This window comes from Dromiciops gliroides, chromosome 1 (genome assembly GCF_019393635.1).
Source record: "Dromiciops gliroides isolate mDroGli1 chromosome 1, mDroGli1.pri, whole genome shotgun sequence".
NCBI lineage: Eukaryota > Metazoa > Chordata > Mammalia > Microbiotheria > Microbiotheriidae > Dromiciops > Dromiciops gliroides.
The window spans coordinates 144,198,571-144,225,573 of record NC_057861.1 but is presented as its reverse complement, the minus strand read 5'-3'; the positions used below and the strand labels follow the sequence as shown (position 1 = coordinate 144,225,573).

Here is a 27,003-nt window from a genome sequence, read left to right as displayed (position 1 = left end):
GTTATTATAGAATTTACTTTCAAAGCATATTCTAAGTTTAGGCATTTAAGCACTTTTCAAACCTTTGATTCTTTATTAATTAATGGTGTAATAACTAAGAAAGCTCAGTTCCCTAAACAGTAGACTTGAAATATCTTTGGTGTACACCTGACTTTCCATTCTGATATCAAAACTAAACAAACCTCAATATAACTGTTCAGTAGAATTGAAATCATGTTGTTTCTAAGTGCATTTGACTTATGTAGTTCCCTTCTTAATGTTATGTGACATTTATTTCTGTTTCAACCAGGTGATTCTCTTCTCAGTGTTCAAGGTAGCAACTTTAAGTCTGGAAAAGGAGATCTCAGCCTTCAGGGTAAGGAGTTAGGCAATCAAGCATATTTATTGAGTCCCTTTTGGGTTAATACTTGCACATAGGGATTAAAAGGTTTCTCTCTTTCCCTCCTCCACCCCACAGAATTTATTAAAAAGCAAATAATACCAGTCCTCTTTAACTTTATAAGCAGGTATATACTTTCAGGTTTGCCCAACTGACATGGATGCTTTAAGGTTTGCAGTATCCTTTGCATACACTCTCACTTCAGCCTTGTGAAATAGCCACTACAGCTGTTATCCATATTTTACAGAGGAGAAAACAAAGGTCCAACAAATTAAAGGGACTTGCCAGTGGTCATAGAGCTAAATATCAGCTGCAGGATTTTGAACCTAGCCTCCTTGACCCCTGAATCTGATACTCTATATGCCATACTACTCTATCTCTAAAAAGATTAAATTTGTTGCAATCTATAAAACTTATGAGACAGCATTTTCAGGTGTCATCTTCATATCTAACTACCATTGTCACCTAACTGACATTCATATGCATGAATACATTAGCAAAGAAGGGCAATACTCCTGTAGAACAGTAGCTTCAAGGGCAGGATTTGTGTGTATATCCTTAGCACCTAACAATCAACATCAACAACAAAACAGTAATAACTTTAAAGTTTGTACTTTTTCTCTTATCTTATTTGGTATGCACAACAACTCTGAGGTAAATAGGGTTATCTACATTTTACAGATGAGCAAACTAAGCCTGAAACTGGTTAAATGACTTGCCCAGGGTCACACAACTAGCATGTATGTAAGGCAGCAACTTAGGTCTTTTGACCTAAGGTCAAAAGGTCCAGCACTCTGTCCACTATGCAACTTTGCTGCTGATATGGTTGTCAATTAATAAATGCTTATTCGTTAATTGATTGTAAGGGCCCTCATGTTCTTATCCAGAATTATCAAATCTATCAGTGTATAGGGTATGTAATGCTTCCTTTAATGTCATAATGCTACTGAAGGATTAGGCTATATTAGTTTGAAAAAGTATTCCCAATTCTATACCAGAATGCATAGACTCTCAAAGCCAAAGGGACCTCAGATTCTATCTAGTTCAACTTGTACTTAAGCATCCTCTTTAGGTAGCTTATTCTTCTTTTGGACAGAACTCATTGTTAGGAAATTTTGTCTTAAATGTGTTTCTCTGTAACTTTCACCCATTGCTCTATTTCTTCAGGATTGAACGAAAACCCTACTGTAAATGGAGGCAGCTGGAATGAAAAGTCAATAAAAATCCCTTCACAGATCAGTGCAGGTGAGGAGAAATGGACATCTGTGTCATCTGCTTCAGCTGGAAAGAGGAAGATTGAGCCATCTATTTGGGGTCAGGATACTGGAGATACTAGTGCAAATGGAAAAGACTGGGGTGTGTCCCTGGTGGGAAGGACCTGGGGTGAACGTTCATTATTCCCTGGCATTGGTAAGAGCTACTAAATCATGTTAATTCAATTTACTAACTTTGTATAACTGGAAAATTTGGGGTTTTCCAGCCTTTAAAAAAAAATCTTCAGAAGGGCAGCTAGGTGGTGCAGTGGTTAAAGCACTGGCCTTGGATTCAGGAGTACCTGAGTTCAAATCCCGCATCAGAACATTGACATTTACTAGCTGTGTGACCCTGGGCAAGTCACTTAACCCCAATTGCCTCACCAAAAAAACAAACAAAAAAAAAAACTTCAGGTGGTAAAATAGTACTGTGTAATAGCAAAAAAGAAATTGTGTGTGAAGATTTCAAGAAATTCCTATAGCTTAATTAACAGCATAAAATAGAAATTCAGTACATTTAATACAGAAAAAAATTAGAGATAGTTTTATGGAAGTATCAGCATTTAGTAGCCTAAACAAAACAACATTTACAACACATTTTGCCATTCTTAATTTTTTAAAGATAAAGTAGTAAGGATTTTTTTTGTCTGAGTTCTACCAAAAATTTCCTTGGTTTGACAGCTTTACGGGGAAAAAAAAAACCACAAACATTTTGAGATCCACTTAGAAGTTTGTTTACCTTTTAGAAAGCATAAAATGTGCTTTTAAAATGTAAAACAAAAACAAAGAGTGCTAAAATATTCATTAAATCCAGTATTTAGAGGATTCATTATTTCAGCAGTCTAGGTGGTGTACCCTCTAGAACACAGATTATTACTCCTGTCTTGTTATGGAACTCCCTAGACTTATTTAGGTTAGTCTGTGCAATAGTTAGGGCTCTGCTTTTTGAGATTTTTTTAACATGACACAGGGTATGGCTTTGAGATTGAGGATGAAAGGGGAGGGACAAGGACAGGGAAATAATCTTGTAGAAGAAGGGCCCTAGAGGAAGAGATCTTATTCCTTTACCAATATGGCAGAGAGGTGGGGAGTACAGAATAATTGAAATGATGTTCTATTCTCAGAACTTATTATGGAATGGGTTTTAATTTCCAACTAGTGTTAGGGAACACGAGTGTTCTTAAAATCTCACATGAGTGTTCTTAACATCCCACATTTCTATTTTCTTCATTACTCAGAGTAATCCCAACTGTTTGCTCTGCAGAGTGGCATGGGGATATCAGTAAACAATCAGTCAACGTATATTAAGTACCTACTATGTGCCAGGTGCTATGCTAAGATGAGGAAGGAGTGAATGCTCAGAACATAGTGAATTTTAGTTGTAAATATTCCTTAAAAATCATTAGGTTTAAAATAGGATTTTTCTCAATGTTGAAATACATGTTTTTATGGTTTGAAAATATCTCTTTAAAATATTGTAATTTCAAATCTATACATATTAATATTGTCACTGCAAATCGAAAAGTTCTAAGTGACCTTTGTTTTGACAGCTTCTTGGTCTGGTAACGTGGACAGGAGGGTAAATAATGCCACTGAGCAGAATTCTGCTCCCTTTCCATCTCTGGCAATCAACACTGCAGTTTCTGGTATGTAAAAATCAATTAAACTATATATGAAACAAAATCAAAACTACCTTTTTGAAAATACAAATCATTTTAAATTGCTTTTTAAATTTCTTGGAATTTTTGGAAGCAAAAGTTTCCAAGTACTCTCATCAACATGAAATTACTCTCTGCAAGATGATACTAACATGTTTCAGAACAGGAAGACATGACCCCTTTCCACTCCCATACAAGAGAGATACTTCCTGTCTGTAGTTAGGAACCAAGGCAGATGCTTCCATCTTACATGGCCCAAAAGTGTTAGTGGCTGCTTTTCGCTTTACCCATACCGCACTTCCACCAAGAATTAAACTTTGGAAGAATTAAACTTTTGGAAGAAATCATGTCAATTAAGTTTCAAGTCCCATAAGCCCCCAAGAAACAAAAGAAAGGGGAAAAATTATTGTGAAAAAACTTCATTATAAAATTGTTTTTTAATTTTTTTGCGTTCATTTTTTCACTTAAGGGTCTACCACTGAGGTTTCTCAGTCTTCTGCTTCTGATTTTCAGTGGGATGTAAGCCGTAATCAACCCCATATCGATGATGAATGGTCTGGGTTAAGTATGTCCTTTTAAAAATTACAACAAAGCTTTTTCTCAGCAGCTTTCTTTTAAATAACCTTACTATTTTGTGTCTTTGCCTTCTAATTTTACACCTTCTTTGTCAAATGCCCTACTTGAAAATTGATTAATAAAATGCCATACTTAAACTAACTCCATACTGGAAATAATATTTAAATACAAATTGCTGTTTCTATTCTTAAGTTACCCTGGGAATTCAAGGGCAAAATGATTGCCTTATGTTTCTACTGTTAAATCTCTAGCACACAGTAGATCAAGGACAGAAAACGTGGAGTGGCTTTGAATTTCTAGACTCTGGAGTCAGAAAGTTTTTGCACCCAATGAAAGAAATCATTAACAGGAACTCAATTCTATATAGCACTTTGTTTTACAAAGTATCATCCTTGTAAACAACCCCATAGCTATATTTTTTTTGAAGGTGAGAAATGAACCTTATAGATGCTTAAGTAATTTGAACAAACTCATATAATGACAAAGCCAGATCTGAAACTGGCTCTTTAAAAAATTACTGTCCAGGGGCAGCAGCTAGGTGGTGCAGTGAATAGAGCACCAGCCCTGGATTCAGGAGGACCTGAGTTCAATTCTGGCCTCAGACACTTAACAATTACTGACTGTGTGACCCTGGGCAAGTCACTTAACCCCAATTGCCTCACAAAAACAAACACAAAACACAAAAGAATGCAGTATCAAAAAAAATTACTGTCCAATAATTCTCAATATTTTAGAGAACTAGGCCACATTAAAAGGCAAGAGTATCAGAAAAGACAAAGGAAAAGTGAGGAACATTGCTGCTTTCCCCCTCATTAGCAGTTATCCCCTACCTCCTTTATAAATCCTATGGTCCCTTCCAGGCATGTAGCAGATACTTGAGAATTATGGTTTATTTGGGAGTGTGGCCACATTAATAGAACTGACTCCAGTTATTGCCCACCCAGTGCAGGGAGGCAGGGCATCTCCTTAAGTTCAGAGTCTGCCACACTCCAAATCTTGATGGTTTTGTGTCCTTTCCCTCTCACGCTCAGAACAACCATCACTGCCTCCATCTGCTGCTTCCCCTTTTCCTTTTTGGCCTTTTACCACATACTGCACTCACAAGTATGATTTTTCTAGGGTTAATTCGCAGGGTTAAAGAATATACAATTATAAAGGTAAGAGTATTAGGTGACAACAATCTTAATTATTCTATTTCACAAGGTCCATGAGTTTCATGTGAATTCTCTCTACATTAGGCGCAGATATCTAGGCCTTAATAACAAATATATTATTTGCTGTAGCCAAAACTTATATCACTTGATGGCTACCTTCCTGATAATGAGCTGAGCTGGATAACAGGCTATGCAGTATACCAGGCCTTTTTTCACAGCCTTTGCATGTTTATAAAACCTGTCAGTGTTAAGCTACATCATCTCAACTACTACAAAAATAAAAGTACGAAGGGCTACATCTCACCTGTCATTTTCCAGATCCACAAAGTCCTACAAGGGGCTCCTTCTTAAATTCGATCATTGATATTTCCATCATTTCAAAACCTTCCAGATATTCATTGTTTTTACTTATTCTAAGGCCATGCCATTTTGAACTCTTTTTTTTTTCTTGATAAAAGTATTTTTTTTCCAGTTACATGTAAAGATAGTTCTCAACATTTGTTTATACAAGCTTTCCAATTTCAGATTTTTCTCCCTCCCCTAGACAGCAGGTAATCTGATATAGGTTTTATTTATATATGTGTGTGTGTGTGTGTGTGTGTATATAAATAAAATAACAGTAAACATTTCTGCATTAGTCATGTTATAAGAGAAGAATCAGAGGATTGAGGAAAAACCTCAAAATAGAAAAACAACAGCACCAAAAACAAAAGAAATAGAATGGTTCAATCAGCATCTATACTCCACAGTTTTTTTGGTTTTTTGTTTTCCTGGATTTGGAGATCCCCTTCCATCATGAGTCCCCTGGAACTCTCCTGTACCATTGCATTGGTGAGAAGAATCTAGTCCATCACATAAACTCCTTTTTCAACTGAGAAGAGCCCCATAAGTTGTTAATTTTTCTTTTCTCTATTTAATTTTGGGTACTTGGTTTTAAATCACTTTTAAATCATCCCAGACCCCAGAGATGAATTGCTCTCCTACTCCCTAAAGTTGCCAGAATGCAATCTTATCAGTAAATAGCTCTCATAACCCCTGAATATATGGATAATTTTTAAAAGTGAAAAGTTCCTCTTTTTCCATTATGATCTTGGGCCACATGCCTAGTTCCAAAAGCCAAAAAGTTTGCCTTAAGCAAAAGATCAAACTAAGCAGAACTCCTTTCCTAGAAGCTCTAGGCTTTCCATCTTATCATTCCCTGCCTATGCTACCACAGAGATAGAGAGCTTTGTGAGAATCATACTGTAATCCCCTAGTGTTGTGTTTCCTACTAACCATGCATCCAACAGACTTGGGACTATGGCCCTAGTAGAGAAGTAGTTAAAAAGGCAAGTAGATAATTGAGTGTTAAATTCCATATGTCTCATGATCCATTTTTCAGTGTAATTTTGTAGAGTAAAATTGTGCAATTATGTTTCATAGTCACATTAACCAACAGTGTTTTAGATACTTTTTCTGCAGTAATTTAATCATGTTGAATCTCCTTTTTAAAATATACATAAGAAGAAGCCGAGGACAAGAAACTTTAAAGAATGTTACTTTAATTTTTATTGCATAAAATTTTAATATTACACCCATGTTATAATCTCAAAAACAGCCAGTTGTAGGAAAGTATACTTGGTTATTTTGTATTTCAAATGCATAAAATTGTGTTGAATAAGGCTTGTGTGTGTGTATGTATGTATGCATGCAATAGAATGTCTTTCAAAGGCATAGTAATATATTTGACTTATAGATGAGGAGGGAGGATTGGAATAAAGAATTCTGAGATGCCTTTCATCTCTAGATCTATTAAACTTTTAGATGAATAAGATATATAATAGAAACTCAGAAGTTTGTAATTCCTAAGTGTCCATTGGAAATGTGTTGTGTACATTCATTTGTATATTTCACTTGAAGGCACCTCCTATTCACAGGTCTAGAGACAGCTACTCCAAGTTCAAGGTCATTCTGGGCCTTTGTCCACAAAAACCCTAGCTAGTAAACCCTTACTGATGTTTATTTTTACTAGCCACCCAGAAGCAGCAATTAGTTCAAAGCAAGGTCATTTAATGAAGTGGCATAATAAGAAAAATATCAACAAAACATTTCTTCCTTAAACTTGGAATTTTCCTATAAATGTACATGCTTGTAGGTACTTGTAGGCAATGTATATGGAAAGGAACTGTAACGATTGGAATGACGCCACCTGCTGGAGACTTACTGTAGAAGAGTTCCACCCATGAAGCGAGGGTCTTTGAGGGCAAGACCAGGAGTCTTTTCTTTGGCGTCAGGAAGTGACGCGGGCTAGTGGGAGGAGGAAGGAAGAGACTTGGCTTGGTCTCACGCTCTTTTCCTCTGGACTCTGGTGGAGAGTGGAGCTAGAAATGCGCTCTCCCTTTAATAGATAGGCTTTTCTCTCTCTTTACCAAATTCTTGTTCTCCTTAATAAATGCTTAAAAGTCTAACTCTTGCTAAAGCTTATAATTTATTGGCGACCACTCATTAGATATTTTAGACAGTTTAGCTAGAATTTTAGCCCTTAACAGAACATATGTCAAACTCATGTGGCACACACCCATAAGGATGTAAGTGATCAAACAATAAGATCAAAAGAGCAAATCATACTTAAGCTGTAAGGGTGTTTAATTGATTCTGCTAGGATTGTCATCATGCTTTGGTTCTGTCTCTGCCAGATTCTGCACCAATAAACCCATAGTCTACAACTGAACACTGATCTGCTATTTGGTCTCATTTATTTAAGTCTTTGCCTAGCTTTTCTTCCTGAATGTGTTGTGTTAGTTCATAAGCCAAAAGACAAAAAGAAAAGCAGCTACCCTAGTCATAGACCATTAAACAACACTAGCAGAGTCAAGGGAACCTTTTGACTTTTTGGATTGAGCTGTCTTGTTATTTGCCTAGTTTCTGACGAGAGGACAGCAGTGGATAGAACACTGGGCTTGGAATTGGGAAGATTCATCTTCCTGAGTTCAGATCTGGCCTCAGATACTTAGTATCTATATGACCATGGGCAGAAATCTTAGCCCTGTTTTCCTTGGTTTCCTCATCTATAAAATGAGCTGGAGAAGGAAATATCTTTGCCAAGAAAACCCCAAATGTGGTCATACAGGACTAACTGAAAAACTCCAATAAGAGATTCTTAGGCTCTAAGCTTTTTAAAACAGAACAAAGACATGCCTAGCTAAGTAGCTGGTACTCTTAGTCTCAAGTCTCATTCTCTTTGGACTAAGTCACTTTGCCTGGTCAGTGTTTGGGGAATGGGATGGGACAAAGGCTCGATCCTGTAGGCAACCTAGGATGAGCATTAATTTTATTATTTATTTATTTATATTTATTATTAATTAATTATTTTACCATTTACCATATTTGGGCTACTCACTGAAAATTATCGGTCCTGGACTTCAGGGGTTTTCATTTTTTCAATTCCTAGCCTCTGAGGTTCTTCCTTTTGGATTTGTTGGGGAGTAGCGAGGGACATAGATAAAACTAAAAAGCAAGGTTATTATTATTACCTGTGTTTCTTGTAGCTATGGACAGCAAAGCATTTGATAAGGTCTCCCAGATAAGCCATTTCCCTCTCCTTCTCAAACTCTCATTTCCCCCATTAACTTACTCCTAGTCATCATGTGTTCTTGTTAAAATTATAGAAATCTGGTATTTTAGTATTATATAAGGAAACTAGAAATATTCTTTCCCGTTGACTTATTTTTTGTGTGTGGGGGGGGCAATGAGGCTTAAGTGACTTGCCCAAGGTCATACAGCTAGTGTCAAGTGTCTGAGGCCATATTTGAACTCAGGTCCTCCTGAATCCAGGGCCAGTGCTTTATCCACTGCGCCACCTAGCTGCCCCCTGACCTCTGGGTTTTCAATACAAGTTGTTGTTAAAGATGTTCAACAGGACAGGACCAAGGACAGGTATCTATGATAGATGCCCCCTCCTGTTGACATTTGAAAAGAAGTAACCCCATAATTATATAGACTTATTTAGCTGGAGAGATAATGCTCATCTGATTTCTTTTATTAATTTTTCATTAACTCTTCAGTTTGTTCAAGTGACATAAGTCATTTATTTTTCAACTATGATATTAGAAAAGAGCACTGAATTTAGTTAGATTTACTAGCTATAGCGGCTTGTACAAAGTCACAAATTCTTTAAGCCTTTATTTCTTCATCTGTAAAATAAGTATTATAATGGTATTATCTGACCCATAAAATAAAGATAGTTTGTTATTTCAAAAGAGTTGAGTGAGACCAAAAATGATATGTTACTAATGGAAATCAAGTTATACCTGAAGTTTGGGAGGTCAGTCTGCCATCTTGAAACTAAGTGGTCATTGTTCAAAATGTTCTCAAATCAGTATCTATAATTTTAAAGACATTTTAATAAAATATGATGGATAGAACACAGAATAGGGAATATTCTGAATGAGTTTGTCAGAACCATTAGTTTATGAGCAAGTAATTGTCTGCCTCAGGTCTCTCTCAGTTCCAAGCTATCTTCTACATAGACACTAAAGTGATTTTCTAAAGTGTCCTAACTCAACAAAAATCTTTATTTGGCATTTAAAACCCTTTATATCCTGGTCCCTTCCTATATTTCTAGTTCTGGGTTTTTTTGTTCTTTGTTTTTTATATTTTATTCCCCTCCATACACATTTTGATGCAACTATTGACCTAACTGCTTTACTTACACATAGTACTCATTTCCTATGTCTGTGCCTTTGAACCAGCCCACTCCTTAGCCTGGAATACTCTGCTTCTCAAAATTCCTGGTTTCAAACTTTAGCTTGAAAGTTAGCTTCTTTAAAAAGTCTCTACTAATACCCCTAGCTGCCGTAGTCTTTCCATGAGATTCTCTTCCATCTACTCTATATGACTGTGGCACTTACTATTCTTGCTGTTTCCCATATTACAGTGTTAAATTCCTTGAGGGCAGGAATTGTTTTTGCCTTTTTTTGTGTCTTCAACATTTAGCAAATAGTGAGCACTTCATAATTGCTTGTCTTTTGGAATGTTGTTTGAAGAGTTACTTATTTGGATTGGGTAAATAGGAGATTTCATTTCTTAAATTTAGCTAGGAATGGCACCATGACTGTAGAATTTTAATACCTTTGAGTGAAGGAAAATAGAGGAATAGTGAGATTCATTCTAGACGAGGCAAAGGAGCTTCTGGAGGTGGCACACAAATGATTGTGGAATGATCACAATAGGGCTTCTTCAATACCATAAGGATCTCTGATTTTGTTAGGATTCGTTAACTGGGCCTCTCATTACAGATTGTATCCCTTGGTAATCTTCAAGAGTCATTTTGTCCACAAAATTAGTCACCTGTCCTATGGTCAGTCACTTGAACAGATACGTTAAAAAGAACCTTTAATGAAGAAAGATGGGGTGGGTGGGGTATTAGAAAAAAAATAGGACAGAAAAGAAGTTATATTTACTTGATAGAGGAAACTGTTTTAAGTGAAGTTTTTAGAAGGAAGATGAAGTAGTTAGAATAACAGTGCTATTAGGGAGTCTATGGACCACTGACTAATATAAAGGAATTCATCAGAAAGGGGTTGGTTAGTAAGAAAAGAAATCACCAAATTCTAGAGCTTAGGTTGGTTGCTATTATGATAATAAGAAAGGGCAAATTCAGAAAATAAAAGGAAAACAGGAGCACTGAATTACTAAATCTCTAGAAAACCAGTTTAATGGTATGTGAGAGGAAAAAATAAGGTTTTGCTAGCATGCTGTTTTGAAAGGTACCATGGTGTAGAATTGGCCTTGGAATGAGGAAAACCTGAATTTCTAAGTTACATTTCTAACACATGCAGGCTTTGTGACCCTGGCTACTTAGGCTGTCCCAAGAAACTTTCTAAGAATGTTACAAAACAGTTGCTCATCTGCTTTAGTAACTGGAAGTTTCTCACTGAGAGCTCCCACGTTGCAGTGATATGACAGGTTCAACTAATTCCTTCTGTCCTTTTACAAAAGTATATGGGATGTATATACATGTGGGAGGTAACTGCTAAATAATAAAAAGTTACTGCTAAATAATCATTGTAACTGATGGGACTGAAGCCTTGTAAAAGCTGGAGTATTTTGTTATAACAGGAAGATTAGATATTTATATGGTGCTTTCAATTTATAGATGGACTTTCATCTGCTGATCCCAGCTCCGATTGGAATGCTCCAGCTGAAGAGTGGGGGAATTGGGTAGATGAAGAGAAGGCTTCATTTCTGAAATCCCAAGAGTTAGTACATGATGAGAAAGTAAGTAAACAAATTCTTTATTTGTTTTTGTTTCTTTAAATTAAACTTCATATTTACCAAGAAAAGGGGCTTGCTATTATGGGTTTTGTTTTGGTTTGGGGTTTTTGGGGGTTTTTTTAGTGAGGCAGTTGGGGCTAAGTGACTTGCCCAGGGTCACACAGCTAGTAAGTGTCAAGTGTCTGAGGCTGAATTTGAACTCAGGTCCTCCTGAATCCAGGGCTGGTGCTCTATCCACTGTGCCACCTAGCTGCCCCCCCCTTTTTTTTTTATTATTTTAACAAATTTGACTCAGTTCTTTATGTGTTTGAGAACTGAGGCCTATCAAACAACTTGCTTCAATTTTTTTTCACAATTACTATTGCTAACTCCATCCTATTGCCTCTCCATGACATTTATTATATTTTCTATCTTTTACCCTATCCTTCCTCAAAAGTGTTTTGCATCTGACTACGCCCTCCCCCAATTTACCTTCCTTTCCCTTTTCCCATCCTTTTCCCCTCCTACTTTCCTGCAAGGTAAGATAAGTTACTATACCCAATTGAGTGTGTATGTTATTCCCTCTTTGAGCCAATTCTGATGAGAGTAAGGCCTCACTCCCCTGCACCTCCCCCACCCCCCACTCCATAATGCCTTTTCTTGCTTCTTTTAAGTGAGATGCTTTACCCCATTTCACCTCTCCTTTTCCCTTTCTCCCAGCGTACTCCTCTCACCCCTTAATCTTATTTTTTTAAAAGATAGCATCCCTTCATATTTAACTCATACCTGTGCCCTCTGTCTAAGTATACTCCAATTCAGCTGTCCTAATAATGAGAAAGTTCTTATGAGTTACAAGTGTCATTTTCCCATGTAGGAATGTAAACATTTTAACTTTTTAACATCCCTCTTAGTTTCTTTTTTTCATCTGGCAATAGATAGCTTTGATTTCTTCAACTGAAAACTGCCTGTTAATAATCCTTTGACCATTTCTCTTTTTTTTTTTTTTTTTTTTGGTGGGGCAATGGGGGTTAAGTGATTTGCCCAAGGTCACACAGCTAGTAATTGTTAAGTGTCTGAGGCCGGATTTGAACTCAGGTACTCCTGAAGCCAGGGCCGGTGCTTTATCCACTGCGCCACCTAGCCGCCCCGACCATTTCTCAATTGGGGAATGACTTGCATTCTTATAAATTTGATTTAGTTCCCTATATATTTTACAAATGAGGCCTTTATCAGAAACACTAGCTATAAAATTGTTTACCAGCTTTCTGCTTCCCTTCTGATTTTGGCTGCATTGCTTCTGTTTGTACAAAACCTTATTAATTTAATGTAATCAAAATAATTTCATATTTTATAATCTCTATCTCTTATTTGGTCATAAATTGCTCTCTCCATAGATCTGAGAGTAAACTGTTCCTTCCTCTCCTAATTTACCTATGGTATCACCCTTTATGGCTAAATCCTGTACCCATTTTGACCTTATTTTAGTATACAGTGTAAGATGTTGGTCTATGCCTAGTTTCTGCCATACTATCTTTCAGTTTTCCCAGCTGTTTCTTCTTTTTAAAAATTTTTCCCTTTTGTTCAGATTCTGCTTTTCCAACAAGACTAATGCATAAATATGTTTAATGTGATTGTACAAATATAACCTATATCAGATTGCTTTCTGTCTTAGGGAAGGGAGGGAGGAAGAAAAATTTGGAATTAAAAATCTTAAAACAAATCCTGCCTCAGACACTTGACACTAGCTGTGTGACCCTGGGCAAGTCACTTAACCCTCATTGCCCCACCAAAAAAAAACCCAAAACAAAAACCACATGTAAAAAAAAAAAGCCAACAGCTTGCAAAGCCAAACAGGTCAAATGGAAAAGAAGGTACAGAAGCTCTCTGAAGAAAATAAATGCTTAACAGTTAGGATTGAGCAAATGGAAGCTGACTTTGAGAAATCAAAACACAATTAAGCAAAACCATAAGAATTAAAAAATAGAAGGCAATGTGAAATATCTCCTTGGAAAAACATCTGACCTAGAAAATAGATCCAGGAAAGACTACCTGAAAGCCACGATCCAAAAAAGAGCTTAGACATCATCTTCCAAGAAATTGTCAGGGAAAATTTCTCTGATATTCTAGAAGCAGAAGCTAAAATAGAAATTTAAAGAATCAACTGATCACCTCCCGAAAATGTTTTCCTGTTTATCTTTTTATGCTTCTCTAGGATCTTGTATTTTAAAGTCAAAGTTTCTATTCAGCTCAGGTTTTTTCATCATGATTGTATGAAAGTCCTCTCTTTCATTGAATTCTCATTTTTTCCACTGAACGATTATACACAGTTTTGCTGGGTAGGTGATTCTTGGTTGTAATCCCAATTCTTTTGCCCTCCAGAATATCATATTCCATGCCCTCCAGTTCTTTAATGTAGAAGTTGCTAGATCTTGTGTTATCCTGAATGTGGCTCCACCATACTTGAATTGTTTCTTTCTGGCTGCTTGCAATATTTTCTCCTTGACCTGGAAGTTCTGGAATTTGGCCATAATATTCCTGGAGGTTTTCATGTGGGATCTCTTTCAGGAGGATGTGTAATGTTTAAGATGCAGTCCACAGCAAAAGTCCGTGTTTTTGTTCCCTTTTTCTCATTCAGAAATCTAGCCTTTCTCAGTTTCTAAAAGTCCTTAATCTAACCCCTTTATTATTTTGGTTAAATTTTTCTAGGCCTGAAAGGATTACACTGTAATCTCTAAGTTTACACTTTTACTGTCTATTTCTTCCTACAAATCAATTTACTTTTCCTTTAAGTATTTAGATGCTATGCCATTTGGTACTTAAAGGTTTCTATATTACTTCACTGTCTGAAGTGCCTTTAAGCACTTTAAGTAATTACTTTAAGTAATCTTTCAAACTCTTTTTACTATTACCTTATTTGAGATAATGATCACTGCCCCATCTTTATTGAAATCATCTGAAACATAATAGATTTTCCAAGTATGCTTCTTGTAAACAGTGCATTATTGGATTCTGCTTCATTCATATTCACACTAATGATTGTTAATCCTCCACTTCCCTCACTTCTGTCCTATACTTTCCCTTCTCTTTGCCCTCTATTTTCCTCTTTACAAAGAAGAGAATAGTTGAGAGGCTGTGTGCTTAACAAAATGATTTGTATTTTAAGCAGTGTCCTTCATTCCACTGCACCTTTCTCCTTGTCTAGGTCCTAACCACAGTCCTATCCCTTCTTGCCTGTTATTCCATCCTTCAAAATTGGATGTGTTTTGCTCTTTCTTTTAACCCCCATACCCTTTTCCCTGTTCCCACCAGATACCTGTTGGAGGTTAATGTATTTTTATGACACATTCTTTGTCATATGTGTGCATGTGTGTCCAATTCACTTTTGTCCGGTTCACAGTTCACAGGGAGTTCATGTGTAGACTGATTTCCCCTTACCAGTTCCTTCTTGTTTATGTAATCTTCTCTCACCATTTTGTGAGATTATATTCCACTCGAAGCCTGCCTCTTCCCTAATGTATTCTTTTTGCTGCCCTTTTCCTTTCTATTAAGATCATAAACGTATATCCCAGCTCTGGAAATTAAGGTTCTAAGGAGATACTTGTTTTCCTTTATACTGTTTGAATGTAAATATTTCATCATCATAAAGTCTCTTCCAGCACTTCACATATTTTATATATATAAAGCTGCCCCATAGCTTTACTTTTTAAATTTTGATTGTCGGTGGTACACTGGATAAAGCACCAGCCCTGGATTCAGGAGAACCTGAATTCAAATCCTACCTTGACACTTACTAGCTGTGTGACTCTGGGCAAGTCAGTTAACCCTCATTTCCCAGCCATAACAAAAAAACCCACAAATTTTGATTGTCAGACAGGCTCTGTCCATTCTAGAAAGAAAGTAATCTCTTATCTCATTAAATGTTGGATCATATGGCAATTTTTATTCCTAGTTCTAGAGGTCATATTTCCTTCTGTTGATGTTTTCCCTGTTGATTTTATCTGCGTATATTCAAAGATTTTGAGTTTTGGGGCCTTGGGTAATTTAAGTCTTTTTTTCCCCTTGATTTTTCTCCTATTCACTTTCTTACTCTTGACCCCTCTAAAAATGGTGGTTTCCTTGGGGGCTGGATTTCTGAGTTTTTCAGCTTCCTTATAGACTTCTGAAATTCTCAGTTCACCACCCTCAATAGTGACTCTTGGGTGGTTAGAAGTGGCCCCAGCCACAGAGGCAGGGTTCTTCTACTCAGTCCTCTCTGCTTCCCTGCTCCTCCCCACAAAACAGCCGAGATAACCTGTCCTGCGCTCTTTGGGAGAGTTCAGAAAGCTGCCCCATTGGTGCTTAGGAGGATTGTGCGTCCCAACACTGGTCAGGATTGCTGTGCTGTGCAGGTGCTTCAAGGTTGTTCATTAGTCAGAACTATAGTGCTAGTGCTTTGGTGTTGTGACTTTCAGCAGGCTTTTGCTTCTAAAAGGTTTATTGCTTGCCAGGCTATCTGTCACTGTCTGATGAAACTTCTGCCTGGAGCTGGGATCTCCACAGCACTGGAAAGAGGGAAGGGGAATTAGGGATGTAGTGTTGCATTTGCCCCTTCCCCTGCCCCTGCCCCTTTCTTGGGTCTCTACTAGTACAGCCTTCTTGCCAGTAGTGTAAGAGGTGAAGGGAGGAGGTACTGAGTGAGTTCAGGGTCAGTGTGCCTCAGGTCATGGTTTGTTATAGGGTTTTTTTTTTGCTTTTAACCTTTTGAATTCTGGGTGCCCTAGACCAAGGAGATAGCTGAAGTATCTTTATCTTTGGCACATAATTTCTGTTTTGGAAGAGCTTAAGAGGTTGTGGGGATCAGAGATGTCTAGTCCTCTTGCTACCAACATTACCCAGAAGTCCCATTACTAGTTGTTGTTGTTGTTGTTGTTGTTGTTGTTGTTGTTGTTGTTCTTCTTCTTCTTCTTCTTGTTCTTCTTGTTCTTCTTGTTCTTCTTCTTCTTTCCTTCCTTCCTTTCTTTCTTTGTGGGAAATGGGGATTAAGTGACTTGCCCAGGGTCACACTGCTAGTAAGTGTCAAGTGTCTGAGGCTAGATTTGAACTCAGGTACTCCTGAATCCGGGGCCAGTGCTTTATCCACTGCACCACCTAGCTGCCCCCCATTACTAGTTCTTATAAAAAGATTATTGTGAGGAAATTATTCCTATTTGGGTTTTTTTAATACTTAAATATTATGGTTTAATCTCATTGGTTCTCTTTTATATATATATATATATATATTTTTTTTTTTTTTTTAACATTAGTTTTCAGATGATGATAAAGAAAAGGACGACATGCCTCTTCAGAGTTCTGCATCTGGTAAATCTAAAAAGAAGAAAAAGAAAAAGAAGAAGCAAGGTGAAGAAAGTAATTCTCCTGCACAGGTAACAAGGGTCTGATATTTCCAATTTAGTCTCTGACTCCCAATATGAAATGATAGCTCAAAGATGATTAGAATAGAGAGGCAGGGCAGAAGCCATAGAGGATTGGCCATCAATTGAAGAAGAACTGGATAACCTTGGGCAAGTCACTAAGAAAAGATAACATTGCAGAAGTGTTGAAAAGTGTGGATAGCATCTGGGCATTTGCTTTTTTTGTTTGAATGAAGTTTTATTTGTTGACATCTGATCTGGTAGAGATCATAAGATCAAGTTGCTGAATAAAGGGTAGAAAAAGTAATGGCTTTAAATTGCCATGTCATATTCTCAGGTCTTGGGTTCTCTGAAGAACTGGCCTTTGCATCTTCTGCTCTTCCCCTGTAGGGAATGAGAGACCTAAGTTCCATTAAGAGAGGTTTGACTCAGTTTATATTAGTAATAAAAATATTCAATATATTCATTGCTTTCTGATCCAGCTTATTTTCTGTTTTAGATAAATTCCCAAAGCAAAAATAACACTATCATCACTCTTTGTCCCAAAGGCCACTTCTTGAAATTTAAATCCCCTTCTTCCTAAAAGGGAAGGAAACCAGAGGAAGACAATGCATGTAAAATTAAAGGTTTTTATTAAGCAGGGAAAAGAAATTAAACATGCTGCATGGGTACTCTAGCCTATGCCAAATAGGACACCAAGTATTAGATTGTGTGAGTTTATACTTTTTTTTTTTTTGGTGAGGCAATCGTCTGAGGCTACATTTGAACTCAGGTACTCCTGACTCCAGGGCCGGTGCTCTATCCACTGCACCACCTAGCTGCCCTGAATTTATACATTTTAAACAAAGGCAGTTGAGGAATTTTGGAGGGAATGGTGGGTTTAGTCAGTGGATTCCATTCTCAAAGGGAGAAGTGGTGAGGAATTCCAGGGGTCAAGGAGGTGGCTTTGGTGAGAAGCAGTTCATAGTTCAGGGAGTTGATTAGGAGATGTCTTGACGAAGAGGTCTCTCTAAAAACAGGATAATTCTGAGAATCCCATAACCAGCGTTTGGGGAGAGCTGGAAACAATAAGACCACAAATGGGATATGTTCATAGTCTTATAACCTGTAGTCAGATAAGGTAGGAATGTCTCTTGAAGGTCCAAAAACCACCATCACCAAATAGTTCAGGATCTGCATCAGTGCTGGTATGAGCTTAATTGGTTTCCGAGTTACTAATTTTTCCAGCTAGGTTGACTTTGGCCACTGCAAAGGATTGTTGATGTTTTAGTCAATGCTGCCGACAGTCCTCCTAAATTGTTCTGATTACCTGGATAAGTGGGGGACTCAAAACAAATGAAAGTATCAATTTTCACACTAATAAAAGATAGCTCAGATCTATATAGTATTATGAAGTTGATTTTTTTATTTTATATACAGAGAAACAGACTGGCATATCATATTGTCCTCTGAGTTTTGTCTTTGAGTTTTTATCTACACTTATATATTTGCAACTGTGTACAATTTATTGTCAGCCTATCAGAGTTTACTGACTATCAGTTTGCAAATATTGTATTTGTCCTTATTCAATAAGCAAATAAATGGAGAGACAAAGAAAAAAAATGTATGCATGCACCAGAGAAACAGCATAGGGTAGTGGAGGTAGCCTTCAAGTCAGAAAGACCTGGGGTGTTGATGATGTTGGGTGGGGCTTGTAAGGTCCTTCTTAGTGCCCCATAGCACTCTAAAGCTAAGTTGCCTATTTGCATTGGTCAAGGCAGCTCCCCCATCATATTGCTTACATCAGTGAAATAATGTCATGAAACACCTCCTGCCTTCCTCTTACTCATCCTCTATCTTAGGCATTATCTATATACTGGAGCAATTTAGCATGGTTCAATTACAGCAGAAATTTTATGTGACTTCAAAGTAGACATAAAATATGAATTTTACCAGTAATAATAAAGCAAAAGATAGTATAATTGATTAGAGACTTGGACTGAATGAAATATCAAATATGGAATTTCCACTTAATTTTTGGAAAGCACTATTTTTAGGTCAGACCTCTTAACAACCTTAATTGTCTAAAATAGCTAAAACCCAGTAGAGTAAGGGAAGAATGACTGTCCATAAGCTTATAGATTTACTCTTCCCTGCAGCAGCAGTTATCAATTAACCTGTGAACTATAAACCCTAGACAGCCAGGTTGGGCAGTATAGTACACTGGGCCTGGGATTAGGAAGACCTGAATTCATAGTCACCCTCAGATGCTTCCTAGGTTTGTGACTGGGGGCAAGTTATTTACCTCTGCTTCAGTTTCCTTAAATCTTGAGTGGGGATAATAATAGTAACCTGGATCCCATGAAAGTTGTGAGGACAAAATGTGTACAATGCCTTGAAAACCTATATAGAAATCCACTCATATATCATCATTATTATTAGTCTTTTTAATTTCATAATACTATCAACATTTTTTTTAACTCATTTGGACGCTTTTCCTCTACAGGATACAGAAGAATTAGAGAAAGAGTTTAGAGAAGATTACCCAATGGAGACCTCTAAAGTCCATCCAAAACAGAAAAAAGCTCTTTCTTTGAAGACCCTGAGCACTAGTGATCCACCTGAAGTACTCATCAAAAGTAGCCAGGTAATTTTGTTATTTATGGACCAAAGCCTTGCAGACTAAACAATTGAAATGAGACATAAGCTATGGTGGCTTAGAAGGAGTTCCACTTGTAACCTCTAAAGATGCAGACTTTCGGCTAGCATGGCCTGTGTTCAAAGATTATATCAATTTCTATCCAGCTGGCCGTTCTTCTTTTAGAAATGTAATTGTATTTTTAAATTATGCTTTAGAGACTTACATATTTTATGGATGGTACTGATAATGCAGTAGTGGTTTTGTGGGAAGGCAGGAGGAAGAGAGAGGCATTTCATTAGAGAAAAAAGATGGGCCAGTCAGACTGAGACAATACATGTGGCCTTTTACATACATCCAGTGGGTCCTTTGTAAAACCTCTGGTTTCTGATATATCAGGGCCCAATAAATGTTTAAAGAGAATTTTTATTTAAATTTCATTAGACAAAGCTTTAACAGTGACTGAAAATTTCATTCTAGTTGCATAACTGAAGGACAGTGCTTCTCTAAGAGTAAAGACATCTAAAGACTGATTTAAAACTAATAAAAACAGTAAATTCTTGGCGGGGGGGTGGGTCCTTCTGAATTCAACACATTTTTTGAATTAGAAAGAAGTAATCCCAACATTTGTAGCTTTAGCAACATCATTAAATAAGGTTATTTTAGCATTTGTAAACTGAGATATACCGTTTTTATTTAACAACCTGCTGTCAAAGACAATACTGTTATTTTTTGTAAAATTTACATTCATGTAGTTCATCCTTGATTACTCAGTATCACTTCAGTTAAATTCCTTTTTTTTTTTTTTTTTGCGGGGCAATGGGGGTTAAGTGACTTGCCCAGGGTCACACAGCTAGTAAGTGTCAAGTGTCTGAGCCGGATTTGAACTCAGGTACTCCTGAATCCAGGGCCGGTGCTTTATCCACTGCACCACCTAGCTGCCCCCTAAATTCCCTATTTTTTATAGTGTATTACATTGTTTTTATACATATCTCAAGTAGATTGACTCCCAGATATTTTTTTGCATTTTGTAGTTATTTTGAATGGATTTCCCTTTTTATTTTTTCTTTCTTGACTTCATTGTTTATATATGGAAATGCTACATATTTCATGGGCCTATTTTCTGTCTTGCTACTTGATTGAAGCTATTAATTGCCTCAGTTTCTATGTTGATTTCTTCTTTTATCTGCAAACATGCCGTAAAGAAATTGGATTAGGTTTTTTCTCCTCGTTGCCTATTTATATATATCCTTTCTTTTCTTTCTCTAAGAATCATGTCAGATGATAGCAGGGATTGCCAAGCCCCCATGTGTGAAGGGAGGAGTCCATAGCCTCTTTTCTTTGCATGCTGAGCACAAAGCCATACTATATACACAGTCCAGGGTCAGGATTTTCTCTAATTGAATTTTGCTTGTTGTAAACTTGCTAAAGAGCAACTCTGTCTACCTTTGTATGTGGTTTTTCTCAGTCAGTAAATTACAAGAACTGCTCATTGCTCCTTGAGAGTTATTCCATGTTCATCACTGCTTCTTAGGAGGGGTTAGCATAAAGCTAAAGATAACAATACTCGGTGGTGTTCTCTGTCACTGGCCAGACTTAACCCCTCCTCCCTCTCCACCCAGGAGATATGTTAAGAGGTAAAAAACTGGAAAAGGGGATAGGAGTCAAAGCAGCACTTACTGTGGTTTCAAAAAACAAAGTTGTCCATTGATTGGGAATTGACTCTCATTCCACCATAAGAAATGACAAATGGGAAGACTTCTATGAACATCCACAGAAAACCAGGAGACATTATACACAATAACACTAAACAACAAAGACTCAATTAAAACCAAGTTGAACCCTTAACTACTAATAACCAGTCTTGTTACTGGAGAACAAGACATTGAAACACATATTCCTCCTTTCACTTGAGAGGTGGGAGATGTAGATACAGTGTGCAATGCCATGGGGACTTTGTGACCCAAACACAATCAGTTGGTTTTGATTAGCTACTTTTCTGTGTTATAATGAGGGGGTGGAGGAAGAATATAAATCTGGAAGTAACTATGATGTCAAAACCAGGTGTATTAATGGAGCTGCAGTTTAATTGCCAGCTTGTACCCACACAACATTGTGCTGGTGAGAGGGGACAACCAACTCTGATATAAATTAACCAAAAATTTTTAAATAATGAAAACAAAGGAACATGTATCTGTTCTTGGTTAAACCCATTATACTTCTGTTATAAATTTCTTCCTTAAATTTGAATTTCAGCCTGTTTGCTCTTTGAATGAGAACTAATTTTTGTTTGTCACTAAAAGGATAAGTTTGTTTTGTGCTTCTATTGATGAAGTAATCACCACATCTTTGTTAAGATCAATTGCCAGTGGGGTGGCTGGGTGGCGCAGTGGTTCAGGAGTACCTGAGTTCAGGTTTAGCCTCAGACACTTGACACTTACCAGCTGTGTGGCCCTGGGCAAGTCACTTAACCCCATTGCCCCACAAAAAAAAAAATCAGTTGCCAATATGAATTGTTAAGAAAGTTCTGAACAAAATGGAGTATTAAATATTGTATCACACAAGAAGTCTTTTTTATACTTTGTATTTCAAAATAGCCTGTTAAGACTCTTCCACTTGCTGTTTCTACCGAGCCATCTGTAATTTTATCACAAAATGAATCTGACAAGATCCCTTCCCAAGTGCCCCAGACGCTACAAGAGACAGCTGTTTCCAAGCCTAATCTTAAGCAGAATAGTGTGCCTCCTTCCCAGAGTGAGTAACCTTTATGAATGGTTGTACGGGGGAACAGGGATGAGCAGTTGGGGGGTCAGAAGTGACAGCTCCTTTGTACTGCCAGGTTTTTTGTAACATTTTTCAAGTGTTTACTGTGGAATTAGGTAGAAAGGGTTAGATGATCAGTCAGATTCAAAAGACATCAACACTAGCTTTCCTCGTTGCTCTCTGACTTTTGGTAGACAAGAGTCAGCCTGGTTTATGGGATTCTTACTGGGAACCCTGGTACTATTTGACTCAGTAGATCGCATTTCATTTTAATATCCCTCCCAGCTCTAAAATTATTTCCCTAATAAGTTTATTGGTACACATGGGGGAGGAACCCAGTATATTAGAATTTTCTTGAGCAGATGCCCAGTAGTCCCAAAAGATTGATAATTGGGGGTAGGTCTTGGTTAGAACAGAGGTCAGAGGAAGACTATTAAAGTAACCTTTATGGAGAGGAACACTTTACTTACTCTTGAATGGATAGATGTGCATAATATGTTACAAGAAGAAGTACAGATTTTCTTTGTACAGCAAATATTGAATTCCTCAAAATGGTTTCAAGATTAGAATTTGCATTGCTTATTTCTATATTGCATGGCAATTACTGTACTTTTTCTTATAAAATGTTTCTTTTAAGAGGGCAACTAGAAAAATCTTTTTAATAGCAAAAACAGAGGGAAAATGAAATATTGAAAACTTAGCACCTAATAAATTAAACATAGATTTAGTACAATTGTCACAAGAGAATTCTTAAAAGAGGATTTTATTGCATTATATATTGTTGTAACTTATGAAGTGTGGAGCCTTATCTCAGTTTTTTCCTTTATGTTTTGCCACTCTTTTAGCCAAGTCTGAAGCTAGCTGGGAATCTCCCAAACAAGTAAAAAAGAAGAAAAAAGCTAGACGAGAAACGTGAATGTTTTATCCTGAATTGGACATGTGTTGTGCAGACACTGTCTTGAAGATTATGCTGTTTATGCAATAATTTGTGAACATGTACAGAATTTTATATAAATTTCAACTGATTTTTAAAGACAAAACTGCTGTGAATGCAACCATCATTAAAATGGAATCAAAGGAAAGTTAATTTGCAAAATTAAGAGCTCAGCAGAACATGCTACATTGCTGGAAGACACTTAGGAGTCTCTTTTTCAATTTTATGAACTATCTTAATTTAAGAATATAGATCTCCTGGTTTTACAACAGTGCCCTGTTTACAACAGATTGTGTTCTGTCTCATCTGCAGCTGAGGATTTAGAGGCCTGTTTAGAGAGAGGATTGGATATAAAATAGTGGATGTTTTTTGCATCTTTGATTCACAGATTGTCTACCATTTGAATTTGCTTCACGTGTAAATCAAAGTGCTTTGATTAATTGCATAATCTTCCATATTTTGCATATTTTTTGGTAGCAATGTGTATTAAAGGAGTCACAAGTGCAAATACAAAATCATTTATTGTCATTTGTTTAGCTGAGCCATTACGGTTTAGTTGACAGTTAAAGAAAAAATGGTTTCAATTAAAAGATCAGAAATACAATTGACACTTGAGTATGGGTTCATGAAGTTATTTTTGATAGTCTTAAATTACTTGAATTCTTCAAAGTGCAGTATATTTTTAATTATATTACAAAAACTCAACTATGTGTATATGGTCTTCTTTCTGTTGTTTCCTTTTAAAAGTTCATGCTCATGTTTAATTGCTCATTTTTAATGATGTGAACTCTTAGTCAAACTCTAATTCACCTTTTCCTTTTCCCAAGAAATTATTTTTACCAGCTTCAGCTTTGTTCTCTTTGTTGCTAAAATGTCTTTTGACTTTAAAATTGAAATCATTCACACGCTAGTTATATAAGACATCAAAGTTTGATGGAGAATGGAAGACTAAAATCAGACAGCTTTAATTGACATTGTCAAGAACTCCAGTTATCAGGAATACATTTTTTTACTGCCTTAACCTGTAGTGTGTAGAATATGCATCTAAATTTCTTGAGGGGGGATTAGTGTTTTTATAAGAATTTTCATGTAAGTATTGCAGTTGTAGTTAAATAAGGAACATTTCCCACTTGAAACTGTATTGATTTAAATGATGTGTGAAATGTTCCATTTTCAGGCACTGTGTAATTATATTGTAATGAACTGGCAGGTATCTTTGTATCTATAAATAGTGCATGCTCAGCCATGTACACTGTAAATAGCCTTTACCAAATGTGTTTGACAAGGACCATAATTAACATCCCTTAGTGAATTGTGATCAAGAAAAAAAAAAAAGCCATGAATTATTTGATGGGATTGGCTTAGTTGTTTTTATGTGCTCAGAGAAATTGTTTGTAACAGCTGTAACCAATGGTACTGATCCAACCATCCAATGTTGTCTTATTTTACTTGACTGCAGTTTGTTAGTTATTGAATGCTAGAAAGGGCGGAGAAACAAAATGACTTTAGTTTTGCTGAAGATTGGCCTTCATCAATGAACCGCTTTCCTAATAATGATTGCTAACTTTTATACAGGTGTTAACATCTGTTTCAGGAACATGGCAGTATGTTTACATGTTCAGAGTTTTGTTTAATTCAGTGAAATTTCTAAGTTGATTTGTTTAAATAAATTGAGCAAATGATAGCTTTGTTTTGTTTTATTTTGCTTTATGGGAGTAAATAATAGCTAATGTGATGCTGGATTTTTTAAACATTATTTTCTTTGGTTAACTTTAAATTTAATATTTCCTCAAAGACTTAAGGACCCTGGTTTATCTGCCAGAACTTCTTATAGCTCTTCCCCAGGGGGAAGAAGGGGAAAGAAAGAGCCTGAGTAATTAAGAAATGTGCCAAAAGGTCTTTGTTTAAAAGAATATCTTGGGTGTCAGTTATTGAAATGTAAACTTATCATTTCTGGTAATAAATGTCATTCTTCTAGGCACTCATCATCTAATGGATTTTATTTTATAGTCTCTTTAGTTCTATGTTTGTATGTAGATACTGCAGAGCAATATTTAAGTCCATACTGTTTATTTTCTTAATTAAAAATATGTTCATACAACTTAAATGTTTGATAAATCTACATTTTTTTTACCCAGTACTTCCATTTGATTTCATTATGGTTGATGGTTTTGAAGTTTTTGTGTAAATTCAGTGTATACATAGAACTACTTTTCAAAGAGACTTAAAGAATGCTGTGTCATGTAAGATGTTTTGCTTGTTATCAATAAAACCTCCTCCTTTTTTCCCTTTCCTTTTTTTTTTATAAAACCATTTCTCAAAGGAAAAATTATCCCCACCCAGAAAAATTGTCCTTGACATTATGATTGTTAAACATGGTTTGGCTGACATTTGTTGCATCTTCTTCCAGAGATTTGTTTGCTTTTGTTGATGAGGATGGAAGTTCTACCTATGTGCTTTCTCTTCTGGCCATTTTTCCATGCACTATAAAATTTCACTTCAGTATTAATATTAAAAGTATTTTAAGTACAACATCATACAGACAGTGTAATAGTTCTTAGTTTTAGTTTCTTTTCTTTTTTTTGCAAGGCAGTGAGAGTTAAGTGACTTGCCCAGGGTCACACAGCTATAGTAAGTGTCAAGTATTTGAGGCCAGATTTGAACTCAGATTCTTCCAGGGCCACTGTTTTATTCCACTGTGCCACCTAGCAGTCCCCTACAGTGTAGTTGTTCTTGAAAAGTAAATGATTTGATGAAAGTAATGGTATTTGGGAAGATTTATCTGCCAGTAGAATACTCTATCAAATCATGCTGGAATTATCTACACAGGCTTACAGGTCAGGCTTTTAAGATGGGCCAGTCAAAGAATAAGAATAGTTGTGAGGCCATAAATGTAAACAGAACCAGAGTGCAGAAACTTGTGATCACACTTCAGGCCTAATGCATGTAACCTGTTTAAGTCATTCTGTGAGCTGCTGGCACTATTGTATAAGGGCTCACCACTTAAAGGGTAGAATATAGAACTTTACTAAAATGTGCTTCTATAAGATAGATTAATTACAGTTCCTTTGGGAAACCTCACCATATCACCACACCAGCATACCTAGATGCTACCAACCATAGAGCACACACTATAAGTTGACCTAAGGTTAATTAAGAAAATCTTCAAAATAGGAGTTCCCTTACAGAATGGGTACACTGGCAGCTGACAGGTGCCAGAAATCCCCCATCTCCTGCTCACACCAGCTACTGCTGACCAGCAGAGATCTCCTCAGCCCCCATTCCTGCATGTTGGCTGCTGTTCAGAGTAGCAGGTGATGGGCAGCAGAAATGCCCCAGCTCCCAGTGGTCATAGACAGGCGCTGGGGAATTTCTGCCACCTGTCAGCTCTGCTTTCAGCGGCAGAAACTAGGAGAGCTAAGGGAAGCCTTGATGTCTGTCAGCTTTTGCTGAGAGCAGCAATGGGATGTGGACTTCATCCTCTGTGGTAAGTATAGATTGGAACCTCAGTTTTATGCAGAAGGATTTAAATTAACCTATGCACCAGATTAATACTCCCTACATGAGTATTAATCTCGAGTAAGTGCTCTTTCTGTTAATTCTTTTTTTTTGTTTTTTTTTAACTGAGGCAGTTGGGGTTAAGTGACTTGCCTAGGGTGACACAGCTAGTAAGTGTTAAGTGTCCGAGGCCGGATTTGAACTCAGGTACTCCTGACTCCAGGGCCGGTGCTCTATCCACTGCGCCATCTAGCTACCCCAGTGCTAAGAGTTTTTTAAAATAGTATTTACTCTTACAGACTTTCCTCTTATTTTCCAGTTCCTATTATATCTTTTTATGTTATTGTGGTCTGAACTTTCCCATTGTTTAGAGCAAGGTAATTGGGTCTCAAAACATTGAATGTCAGCTTTAGAAAACACTATTCCCCCAAACTGACTTAGGTACCCGGGATGTGCAATATTCAACTATGTCTTTTTTTTTCCCCCCCAGGGCAATGAGAGTTAAGTGACTTGCCCAGGGTCACACAGCTAGTAAGTGTCAAGTGTC

General features: G+C 36.8%; 1 protein-coding gene across 5 annotated transcripts in view; it reads left to right on the top strand.

The window, feature by feature from the left end:
- The window catches only part of MTDH (metadherin), a 62,576-nt gene extending 37,332 nt beyond the window's left edge, over positions 1–25,244 (top strand). For 2 of the 5 annotated variants that reach the window (XM_043964810.1, XM_043964790.1), the window contains 9 exons: positions 290–355; positions 1,547–1,789; positions 3,183–3,278; positions 3,760–3,855; positions 11,157–11,278; positions 16,537–16,656; positions 19,130–19,270; positions 21,859–22,015; positions 22,870–25,244. In XM_043964810.1, coding sequence (XP_043820745.1) covers positions 290–355; positions 1,547–1,789; positions 3,183–3,278; positions 3,760–3,855; positions 11,157–11,278; positions 16,537–16,656; positions 19,130–19,270; positions 21,859–22,015; positions 22,870–22,940 — 1,112 coding nt within the window. In that variant the 3' untranslated portion in view covers positions 22,941–25,244. The remainder of the gene's footprint in view (positions 1–289; positions 356–1,546; positions 1,790–3,182; positions 3,279–3,759; positions 3,856–11,156; positions 11,279–16,536; positions 16,657–19,129; positions 19,271–21,858; positions 22,016–22,869) is intronic. The other 3 variants (XM_043964803.1, XM_043964819.1, XM_043964797.1) reach the window with 3 other exon arrangements.
- Positions 25,245–27,003: the final 1,759 nt, after the last annotated feature.